This window comes from Macaca mulatta, chromosome 14, assembly GCF_049350105.2.
Source record: "Macaca mulatta isolate MMU2019108-1 chromosome 14, T2T-MMU8v2.0, whole genome shotgun sequence".
NCBI classification, from domain to species: Eukaryota; Metazoa; Chordata; class Mammalia; order Primates; family Cercopithecidae; genus Macaca; species Macaca mulatta.
In genome coordinates, this window is record NC_133419.1 from 38,665,305 (window position 1) to 38,678,152 (window position 12,848).

The following is a 12,848-nucleotide window of genomic DNA, read 5'->3' on the forward strand; positions in this document are numbered from 1 at the left end:
CAAATATCAAGTGAAAACTTTGACATTTCTTAATACTTAGCACAAATAACTGTTCTGTTTCCTACTATTGATTATGATTTCCCCAAATCATTCTCCTTAGATTTGCTTCAATCCTGGGTATAGGGTACTTTAAAAGCAAATGAATGTAAGGAACAGAGCTAGTGCTTTGTTACCCAGCTGAAGAAAATGCAGCTCAAAGGGTTGAAAGAACAATGAACTGTATCATTGCTATTTATTGAACCACCTGTCATGTGTCAGGCAGCCAACATACAATGGTGAAATAGGAACTATTATTATTGTCATTTTACCAGTGAGGAACCGAAGACCCAAAAAGTAAAGAAGAAGGAGAAGCAGAGGGAGGAGAAAGAATGGGAAGAAGAGGAGACGGAGTGGAGAAGAAGACGAGAGAACAGGGAGAGGAAAAAGCTTGCTGATGGTTACACAGTCATAATGGGGCAATCCAAATGTTCATTGCTATATCCAGCTCCAAAGCCTGCTGTTTTCCCCTTTCACAACATTGTTTCTCCAATGTTAGCTCCAGAGCACAGACACTATCTCCTTGTATATATATAAAAAAAAGAATTTGAGAAACCAAGAGAATAAAATAATTGATTATTACTGTGCAACTATTGATAATGTAAGTTATGGTGCAAAGATTTCAACTCATGCATTCTCACTGTAGAGCCGATGCTCTTAACAATTACATTATATTGCCTACTTAAGACACTGCATCTGTGAGGCTGGAAATGGATGACATAGAAAAAGGACATTCAGAGAACAGGAAATAACTCTAGAAAATGTAAAGCATCAGCCAATATAAAATATTCACGAGAATACTTGGAAGATAAGGTTGAGGTTATCTTGAAGAAATCCCAACAAAAATCACAGAAAATGAAGAAAGAAAAAAATAACTATTGAATATGATAAGAAACATCTGAATGTAAAGAGTTTCAGAAAGATTTTTAAAAGAAGGAAATTATTTAACAAAGAATATACAAAAATTTCCTGGAAGTGAAGTTTCTGAGTTTTCAGATTATGGCAGCAGTAGAGGTTTGCCACTAGGATTTCCCCTCAGTAAGAACTTGCTGTTCAGGTGCAAGGAGTACAGTCACCTGACAGCCTCCAGCTGTTTCCAAGCCTCCAGCTGTTTCCACCCTCATCCTATGACTCAGCTTTTATGCTCAAGTCTTGCTCTTCCCAAGCAACAACCAACCAGTGACTCAGAATGACGGGGTACTAGGTCTTGGCCAATTATACTCAATTATATCCAATGTTGGATTCCTCTAAATCTTTATTTGAAATATTTGTTCTAGAGCTCTCCATTGGATTGGTTAAAACCATCAGATCTGCATTGTTGTCTGAGGCTCTTCTTATCCAGTCCTGCTCCCTTCCTCAGGAGTTTTCCCCTAAGAAATTTCTTGCATTACTAACTCCATCTCAGTGTCTGCTTCCCAAAGGACACAGTGGATATCAATAATTGATGGGATGCACTAAGTATCCGGCATAACAGATGATAAAAAGTTTTCACCAAAGTACATCATTGTGAAATCTCAAAATGAGAAAAGATTCAAAATTATGCTAGAGTATAAACAAATAAAAAAAAATCAAAACAGGTCCTGTGCAAAGGACTGCGAATAGGAATGGTAGCAGAGCTCTCAGTAACAATGCTGGAATCCAGAAGAAAATGAAGTTCCTTCAAGATTCAAAGGGGTCAGTATTTCTAAGATAGAATTTCATACCCAGGAACACTGGATATCAAGTTTGAGGCTAGAATAGAGACATTTTCAGATACACAAAGTTTTAAGAAGCTTACTTACAAATAGCAAAATAAGGAATTGAGCCAAGAAGGAATAAGACATAGGAATTAGTAAATAGTATCCAAATTATAGAAAAATATAAAAGGAATTTCCAGAGTGCTTATGAAAGTTAAGTCTAGATGCAGTTGGCTACAAGCCTAGAAAATAACCCATCTAGTCTGGAGGAGACAGCTTGAGAGGGTAACTCTAAGAAGAAAATCAAGTTTGTATAATACTTGATGTGTTTGAATATATTCAGAGAAAATTTAAGAGTCTTGGCAAAACCTTTGGGATAAATAAAGAAAAGTACGTTAAAAAAAAAGCAAAAAAAGGGGTCATTATTAGCTTAAAAAATACAGAAATGGCATAAAACACATACACAATTATAGAATATACCATGCTGTAGGTATGAAAATAGTTATAGAGACATAATGACGTGAAGACTAATGATTAATTTGGCTAAAAATGCTGATATATCCACCTTGGAAGGAGGAGAAATAACTGTATTTATCAGATAATGAAAGATGGAGTGTGGGGGGACAGGGCACTGCAGGGAACATTAAGACCTAAGTCTTAATAATTCATACTTTTATAATGGGAAGGCAATAGTTATCAAAAGATAAAATCCAATAATGGCCATAGAATGATATTACATGGAAACATGGTGGGAAATAACAAAAAAAACAGATAAAAATATTAAAAAGTAGCCAGGCGCGGTGGCTCACGCCTGTAATCCCAGCATTTTGAGAGGCCGAGGCCGGTTGATCACAAGGTCAGGAGATGGAGACCATTCTGACTAACACGGTGAAACCCCGTCTCTACTAAAAGTACAAAAAATTAGCCGGGCGAGGTGGCGGGAACCTGTAGTCCCAGCTACTTGGGAGGCTGAGGCAGGAGAATGGCGTGAAGCCGGGAGGCGGAGCTTGCAGTGAGCCGAGATCGCGCCACTGCACTCCAGCCTGGGCGATAGAGCAAGACTCCATTAAAAAAAAAAAAAAAAAAAAAGAAAGGAAAAACAGTTAAAAAGTAATTCCTTTGGCATAGAAACTAGGAATGGGTGATGTGGTAAAGGATTGGTTTTTATTGTAAATCTCTTAATACTGTTTTGGATTTTAAAATGTGTACATGTAGTATAACACTTTGATAAAACATAAATATTGAGGAAAAACCCGAAGAACTGAAAAGTTGGAGAAGCAAGGACTCCTAAGTAGGAAGAAGTAGGTGTGCTGATTTCTAGTAAAAATATTTTGTAAGTACATGCATTGCCTCTCTCTTATTATTCAATATAGACCAACTTCCTGTACTACCCCTGTCCTTTTTATTGGTAAATACTTAAATAATTGCAGTTATTAAAATGCTACATTATATAAAGTAACTACAGACTGACATGCCCATATGTTATTTTCTGACTAAGGAATGAAGAAAAATGGACTTACCTAAATTGGTGAGGAGGTAAGCAATTTTTTCATAAGCCTGAAATAAAGAGAATACATAGTGAACATTATTCTTCTCTTTTGGAAAAGGCTGGTATTTACACTATTTGAAAAAACATCTATAGTGTATGTTATACAGTGGTTATATTTTACATTAAACAGAGATGTATTGAAACTTAGCATGTAAGGCTTTATATATACATACATGAATGAAATTGATATACATGTGAATGTAAATATGAGCGAACATATATGTGTGTGTAGATACACTTGTAATCTGTAATAATGAATTTTTTCTGGTAGCTATCTTCATTTTCATTTTGTAAATCAAGAAATGAGAAAAAGTCCCTAAAAGTCATTCAGCTAATCAATGGCTGAGCTGAGATTTGAGCTCAAAATTATAGAGATTTTTGGCCAGGCAAGGTGGCTCACGCCTGTAATCCCAGCACTTTGGGAGGCCGAGGCGGGCGGATCATGAGGTCAGGCGATCGAGACCATCCTGGCGAACACTGTGAAACCCTGTCTCTACTAAAAATACAAAAAAAGTAGCCGGGCTTGTTGGCGGGCGCCTGTACTCCCAGCCACTCGGGAGGTTGAGGCAGGAGAATGGCGTGAACCTGGGAGGCGGAGCTTGCAGTGAGCTGAGATCGCGCCACTTCACTCCAGCCTGGGCAACAGGCGAGACTCTGTCTTTAAAAAAAAAAAAAAAAAAAAAAAGTATAGTTTTTTTTACTACACTGGAAGGTGAAGTGGAAGTCTGAATTCTGTACTACTGATAAAGAAATTTCTAAACTATGACAAAAGACTGTATACATTTGTATTTGTAAGGAACAAATTTGTTTTTGTAGTTATTTAAAACAGATGCATGAGTCAAATCTGTTGAATCTGTAAGTCACAATAGATTTTTCTGATAATATTTTTCCTCTTCCGCCATCTTTTCCCTTCTGCTGTATACTCTGACCAATATTTACATAGACTCAAGGAAAGGGCATACATTTCACAATATTCCAAGTAAATATAGTTGGGAAAGTATTCGCTGTAGACAGAAGTACTTGTGGGTATATGTATGTGCATGTGACTATTACCTCATAACCACATAATTCCATAAAATATTGTTTAAATTATCATTTCCAATAACTTTGCCTATTGGCACGAAAAATTAAAAGTATGCATCTGGACATATTAAAAGTTGTTCACCTTCTCTGACAGTTCTTTCAGTAAAATGACTGTCATTACTCATCTTAGCTGTGATTTAAATCTGCCCCTTCCTAAGATTTAAAGTGTTATCTGGAGACAGAAAGATTACACTGAGTACAATACTCTCATTCTCCTCCTAGTGCAGGTTTTTTGTCTTTGTTTTTGTTTTAGCTATACACAAATTATAATTTTCAAATTTTAGGATAAGATTACCGTGAATTCATGAACAGCAAGTGATTCCTACTATAACGGGTTCTTTTTCACGTCCTATTAATTAAGTGAGATAAACATAGCAGGGTCTCCAAGGAGTAGGATAGACTCGATCGCCCAAAAAATAGTACCTGAGCACCCACTATGACTCTAGCACTGAGTTGAGTTCCTTTGTGGGGATTGAAAGTTAGTTCTAGTTAAATAATTGCCATTTGGCTTGTGCCAAACAGTGCTTTACATATATTATTATTCCTTAACAACAATTTTGTTACGTAGATCCCCATTCTACAGAATGATTCCCATTCTATAGAAGAAGAAACTAAGTCCTAGAATGTCAGGGACCTTAGTGGTGAGACAACTCTACTAAGCAAGTAGCAAAGTCAGGATTGACTATCATGGTTGTCTAGCACCACCTACATCGTGCCTTGTCACATAAACGATTTCATTTTTAACTATTTATTTATTTTTGAGACAAAGTCTCACTCTAACGCCCAGGCTGGAGTGCAATGTCATGATCAGAGCTCACTGCATCCTCAACTTCCTGGGCTCAGGTGATCCTCCCACCACAGCTTCCAAAGTAGCTGTAACCACAGGTACACACCACCATGATGCCTGGCTCATTTTCTTTCTTTCTTTTTTTTTTTTTTTTTTTCCAGAGATGGCTTTTGGGCACGTTGCCCAGGCTGGTCTCGAATTCCTCATCCGCCCCAGCCTCCCAAAGTACTAGGATTACAGACATGAGCCACCACGCCCAGTCCTGTTCAAATTTTTCTCTTAATATCTAGCACATAGAGTCACTCTGCAAACTTAGGAAGGAAATATCTGCAACTGATGCACTAGGGGGTTACAATAGCACTGGGAAGAAAGTTATAAATTACAAAAGATGCCATAATGCTTTTGGAAGACTTTCTGGGGTATTTGCAAACCTGCATCATCCAAGGCCCAAATGCTATGGCTGACTGGCAACATCACTGATGAGCTACAGAATCAGTTCAAGCAGAGTGAATTGTTAGATCTCAAACTACAGACTATAAAGTAAATAATGACTTAAATATATCCAACTGTATGGTGTCTGGCAGCAATCACTTTGGCAGTACATACAAGCTGTGAGTGTGTGCATGTGTGTGTGATTGTGTAAAGTGGAATGAGTAAATGCTTGTTGGGGAAGAGGATAAAGGGCTTCAGGGCCGGGCCCTACCTGATACACACACGCGCGCGCGCACACACACACACACGATAACATGTTGGAGAACCTATACTTTAAAAAATCAGCCACTGACGCATTTAGTAAGCTGAAATTCTCTTATTCATGTATATTAATTAGGTTAATATATTCATTATCAATTTCTAGTGCATCAGTTAGTGTTTTAGAAACCAAACAGACCTGAATCAAAAAGACATAATCTCTACTTTCATGGAACTCCAATTTCAGTGGGTAGAGATAAATGGCAAAAGAATATGTAATTGGTTAGGAGGTGAAAAGTGCTCTGAGGGAAAATAAAGCAGGCAGAGCGGATAGCGTTTTGGTAGACACAGAGTACTGTTTTATGAAGTATTCAGAAAAGCCTCTTCAAGAGGGTAGCATCTGAGCAGAGAAGTGCATGCAATGAGGGAGGGAGCCAAGCAGAAATCTCAGCTAAGTATCTTTGAGACACAGAAACGGAAATGCCAGTGCCCTGAGACTGGCACGTACTTGATGTATTTCATGAACGGCAGGGAAGTTAGAGAGAAAGGAGTGGCAGCAATAAGACAGTGAAGTAGTAAGAGATGAGTCATTGCGATCTCACAGAGAAACACTTTTTCAGTGCACAGTAGGCCATGGTAAGGATTTTAGAATTCATTCTCAGCTAAGACTTCACCATCTTCCCAGTAATGCCTTGTTTGGGGTGTTATGCAAAAACCAGTTTGGGAGAAAAAGAACAGCAAAGGCAGGAAAAGGACATGGTTATTGTGAGGAGGCATAATAGGTGGTTCTACATGGGTTTTAGAACTTTTTGTCTTTTAGTCATGGCCCCACGATTCAGCCTTCACTGTGAAAATAAACTCCAAGCTTTTGCAGAATTGAAAAGAGCCTCCATTTTCCAGTAATCTACTTGTCTAAATTTCTAGAAACTATGGACATAGACATGAACAAACTAAACAAATACATGTATTAAAAAGCCAATCCTCTTATGAGATGAGTCGTTTGACATTACCTCTTTTCTTGGTTAAAATGCATGGTCCATTGATCCATCCCAATCCACAATAGCCTATTTGCATTGTAATTGGTAACCAGTGGTAACCAGGTATTAAGGAAAGTTAGGTGTATTTTGAGGCCTTCAGTGATCAGGCCTGTGAAAGAAGTATAGGGTTGTATGCTCTGGACTCTAGAGATGGGAATGGATCAACAAGGGAGAAAAGTCCAGAACCTACATGAAGTACTTACATTAGCCAAATGTAGATAGGATTTTTTCTTTTTTTGTTATAGAGTGCTCTGTGCATGGTACATGGATTTTAAAATGAGAGGAGGAAAAACCAAAAGGAGTTCATTATTTCATTTAAAATTTTTTTTTTTTTATTGTTAGTTATAGTCTCAATTTTTTTTTTTAATTTTTAATTTATTTATTATTATTATACTTTAAGTTGTAGGGTACATGTGCATAACGTGCAGGTTTGTTACATATGTATACTTGTGCCATGTTGCTGTGCTGCACCCATCAACTCGTCATTTACATCAGGTATAACTAATTATACCTGTTACAGCAGCATGACAGTTGCCTGGCCTCATGATTAAAGGGTAACTTTTAAGAAACATCAGAACAGAAGTATGCTTAGAGTTTGAAAAATCTGGAATTAGTCTAAGTAAATCATTTCAGCATGGTGAAATTCTTTTAATCAAAAATTAAAATGTTATTAAAGTCAAATTTTTATAAATATTAAATCAAATTTTATTAAAATTAAACTAAAATTATTAAAGTTGGATTGTCAAGCAACAAGAATATACATTTTTGGAATAACTTTGCATATTTAATTTTCATTAAAATATTTTTAGTAACATTTCAGTACCATGCTACTTTTGATAACTTAAAGTAGCCTATCAGTTTCTGAGGGTAGCAAAATAAAGAAGAAAAATAGTAGGCTTAGGAAAGAGCAATTCTCAGTTTCAAATTCTGTCTTTGTAGTTGTTTAGCTATATGCCTGAAAAAGAGATGCTAAAAATAATACATTGATGTTTTAATTATTGTTAAATTTAATTATGTGTAATTTAATTTTGGAAGATGTAATTTCTGATCTTGATTGTGCATCGAAATTACCTTAGCTCTCTTATATTAATGATTTTCTAATGCTCTTTGAGGGGCTGGCTGGGTAAGAATTACTAGAGAGTATCTTTGAAAGATTTGTTTTAAATACAGATTTCTTAGCCCAACAAAGGAGATTCTGAACAGGACTCAAGAATCTGTATAGTTTTTTTGCCAGGTGCGGTGGCTCACTCCTGTAATCCCAGCACTTTGGGAGGCCAAGGCAGGTGGATCTCTTGAGGTCAGGAGTTCAAGACCAGCCTGGCCAACATGGTGAAACCCTGTCTCTACTAAAAATGCAAAAATTAGCCAGGTGTGGTGATGTGCCCCCAACTACTTGGAAGGCTGAGGCACGAGAATCGCTTGAATACGGGAGGCAGAGGTTGCTGTGAGCTGAGATCCTGCCACTGCGCTCCAGCCTGGGAGACACAGTGAGACTCTATCTCAAAAAACAAAAAAATTAAAAATAAAAAAAGAATCTTTAGTTTTTCAAAAGTGTTCCAGGTGATTTGATGCATAGCAAAAATAGAAAATACTATTTTAAATTACTTTCATGACCTGTAAGATGGACTTGTAACCAAATTTTGATTGTTTTAGCCCATATTTTTCTCCCCAGTTAAATATTTATTTAGGAATGCTATGATCCACCTATTTTGAAATGTTTAGAAAATGTATAGTGTTTGGTTATAAGTGTAAATTAAATTAAAATAAGTGCTGCAAACTTGAAATACATTAAAAATACGATCCCAATAACAAAAAATAATTTTGAGCACATACAGTAAGCAAGATGCTAGGTGGTGAATAAAATATTTCACATTTATTTAAAGACTTGGACATACAAAAATGAGGAAGGTACAGTCCTTGTTCATAAGGAGCTTACACTCTGATAATGGGAGAAATGACATATCCTAAGCACTGTAACAGAAGAATATTCACAAAATGGATTGCTTAATTCTTCAGAAGAATCTGATTGGAGGAATAATGTCCAAACACCCTGCGAGAAGAATAAACACAAAATTCAATTCTACATACATTATTGAAAAAAATGCTTTATGAAGGAAGTGACCCTTAACTGTAATTTTCAAAGATAAAGAGATATTCGTCAACAAGACAAATTAAGAATGGCATTCCGGGAAGCACTGTGGAGAAAGAGACAGAGTTACAGCAAAGTTCCCTGGGGGACAAACAAAAGTGGTTTTGTAGGTTGGAGTGCAGGGTGATTGGAAAGAGAGGTAGCAAGAGACAATTTTTGTCAAGAAGAGAATGGAAAAGTGGTTTTAAACAATGGAGGGCCTACCAGGCCAGGCTAATGAACTTAGAATTTATACTCAGTAAATACAATAGAAACCCATTAAACAGCCTCAAGCACATGGTAATCACATTTACTATTTAAAAAAGGTTCTTCCAATAGTCGTGTGAAAGGGACATAGGAAGAGTTTAGATTAGAGACAGGAAGAGTTTAGATTGGAGACAGGAAGACTAACCAGTTGGAAGCCCGCTGCAACTGTCCAAGCTAAAAATGACAACTAGCGGAACTAAGGAAGGAGAAGCAAGGATGATGAGCAAAAATGGATAAGAAAAATGTTACAGAAGCAAAATTCACAACAGTTAGTCACTGATACTGTTAAGGAGATAAAAGAAATAATTAAGGACTAGTTTAAGGTTCCTGGCTATGTACAGAAATAGAACTATGTTAAAAGTTCCTATTCAAAAAAAAAAAAAAAGTCTGACTGATGTAAACTATTTTTCCATGTCTATATTTTGTAATTCCATGTACATGGATTACATTTGAAAAGCAATTTTGATCAATAGAATATTAATCTAAGTCCCTCATTTGGAGAAAATGATGGTACAGGGATCCTGCAGTCAATCTATTAACAAACAAAAAGCATATTTTTATTAGCTGTCTATTTTGTTTTGGTCTGAAAATAGTATAACAAAAGGTAGCATTTCATTTTCTAAATGAATACTTTTGATGGTATAATATTTCACAATAATTTTTTTAATCTAGCCCTCCTTGATTAAATCTGCAGGTTAATCCTGTGTATTCAGGTGAATCAGAGGTCTATTTAATAATCTGTGATGTGCTTTAACATCCTGAATAGAAGGAGAATGCATAAATTCAGAAGATCATTATTATTTTATACTAATTAAATCTGAGGAATATAACCATCTTCTTACATTGTTTATGTTGGCTGTATTATAGTTCACTTCCTTTGCACTCAATTCATTTTATAATCTCCTGAGTTAGTTGAAAAAAGCAAAGGAGAAATATTTACGGTCTATTCCACTTCCAAAAATCCCTGAATCTTTATGCTAAATTGCCCAATAAGTAGAAATAGATATTTAGAAAAATAGGAGGTAGCCTCTGGTTTCTCCCAGGGACTATGATTGTTTTATAGCACTAAGAAGTTACATGGGTCCTAGTATTCAATTAAGAGGAGCTGGTGGGATGTTGAGGCTTTCAAAAGATTGCTTCTATGATTCAAACAATACTCTCCTCACTTGCCTTCTGAAGTCTTATTTCTACAATCAGAGATTCACTCCACTGAGTTCAGCCTTTGTTTTCTGTAAAATGCAAGTGCTTTGGAAGAAATAATACATTAAACCTCATTAAACATATAAACTTAAGAGCAAGTTGTACTGGAACCTTATAAGAGAAAGAGAAAGCCATAGGTATGAGAACCAACTGTGATTCTAGGGAAGGTGTGGCAACTGAGGAAGGGGGTAGGAAGTGGAGAAGAGTGAGAGTTTAAGGGATTGGACATTAAGAAGTAACTGGAATAGTATAAAACTGGAGTCTGGTACAACGATGAAAATTTCAGCCATATCTTGATTTCTGCAATATCAGTGATAATATAAAGAACTATTTTGGGCCGGGCACAGTGACTCACACCTGTAATCCCAGCACTTTGGAAGGCTGGGGCGGGTGGATCACTAGGTCAGGAGTTCAAAACCAGCCTGGCCAGCATGGTGAAACCCCATCCCTACTAAAAATACAAAAAATTAGCTGGGTGTGATGGCACATGCCTGTAGTCCCAGCTACTCAGGAGGCTGAGGCAGGATAATCGCTTGAACCCAGGAGGCAGAGGTTGTGGTGAGCCAAGATCTCGCCACTGCACTCCAGCCTGGGCAACAGAGTGAGACTCCATCTCAAAAAAATAAAAAATTTAAAAAGAATTATTTTGTAAGAAAATGTTTGAGGGTAAACCTCCCATTCTGTTCAAATGCAGGTTCTATCATGAGCTCGCTTGGTCTGACAAGTTTTCAGCTTATTTGGGAATATAGTTATTTTATAAGGTGGAAACTAAGTATTAAATCTTGGAACTGGAGTTTCTGTTCTAGGAGCTGTCATGCTTGCCTTCCAAAGTAAAAATTAATTAACCATATTTGGCTCCTTCATTTTCCTTTCCCTGTCTTCAAAAATATTAAGTCAGTTCATTAATCTATTCAAGATGTTTTTGAAGATCAGTATGTCTTCGCAACAAATTACTAAAACAAAAAACAAAAAACATAGAAACACAGGGTGTTTCTTTAAAGGCAATAATAATTAATGGGAGGAGAAGATAATTAAGGGACATGAAACTATTAGGGTGGTGCAAAAGTAATTGCGATTCTTGCTATTATTTTCAATGGCAAGAATCGCAATAACTTTGGTACCAACCTACATTAACAGTGATTACTTCAACAGGTACAATTAGATACATAGTAAGAAGGGAGATGAGTGGCATTATGAATTGAGGAAAGTGGTTTTTATTTAGCATTTCTAACGTTTTTATACTTCACTACTTTTCGTAATATCAATGTGCTGATTTTATAATTCATAGCTGTAAAAGATAAAATAATTACAGACCTTAAAAGAGCATTAAAAAGACTAAGACATTTTAAAAATAAGATTACTGAAAATTATCATAGTGGTATGATTTCTGCATGAATTAATTAAATATTTTTAAAAACTTTTTTATATTACTAGACATATTTGATAGAAAAAATACAAAACAGTGATTCTCTTTCTCTCCAAAGATGGCCCTGAGCATTTAAATATTTATGAATGGGTAATAGAAAACATTTTTTTAAAAAAGAGTAAAACATGAATACCAATCAATGCAGATGGGATATAAAGAATTTAGGAAGAACAAAGAAAAGACTGTCACTGTTTTCATATCTTGAACTGAAGGGAAATAAATGATCAAACTTAAAGATGAAGAAAATGGAGAAAAGTAAAAGTTGGTATTTTGCGATTGGAAATACGAGTATAGATAGTTTTATAAAGGGAAATGAAATGTTAAAATATCGAAAGGAAGCAAGTGTAGAGAAAGTTAACATTTATTACCATCTTTTATGCACTAGAGAGGTTACTCATTTAATCTTTCAATATCCCTATGTGTTATTTTTATCTCCCTCATTTAAAAGATCCAGAAATTACAGCTCATAGATGTTATGTGGTATGGGTAGCATTACACAGGTCAAATAGGAAATTTCTGCTTTGCCTTTGTCCAAAGTCGAGTGATTTTGGTGAAGGCACCATTGAAGAACTAAAAAACATTTTATATATATATATACACACACATATATATATATACACACACACACATTTATATACACACACACACACACACACACACTTTCAGAAGCTTGGACAGTATTGTGAAAGCCAGGGGAGAGAGGGAAGCATACATGAGAACAGAAGGAATATGTGCTGGGATGCTGCATCCACTGATAAATCTTTTCCTTATTTGGCAAAAGACAAAACTCAAAAAGTGACCTAATGTTGCTACTTGTATGGCTGTAGTTATATGGATAACTCATAAAGAAAAAAAAGAAAGAAAATGCATTTCATTCCTAATTTGTTCTTCATTTTATATAAATAGTAGGATGTTTTAAAAGCAAAGGGTTTTTTTCTGATTATAAATCAACACCTATATACAGAGATA

General features: G+C 35.9%; 1 protein-coding gene across 1 annotated transcript in view; it reads right to left on the minus strand.

The window, feature by feature from the left end:
- ANO3 (anoctamin 3) overlaps positions 1 to 12,848 on the minus strand; it is a 335,023-nt gene that overhangs the window by 35,777 nt on the left and 286,398 nt on the right. The window contains 1 exon segment of the mRNA NM_001265904.1: positions 3,233 to 3,269. Within this exon segment, the coding sequence (NP_001252833.1) occupies positions 3,233 to 3,269 (37 nt within the window).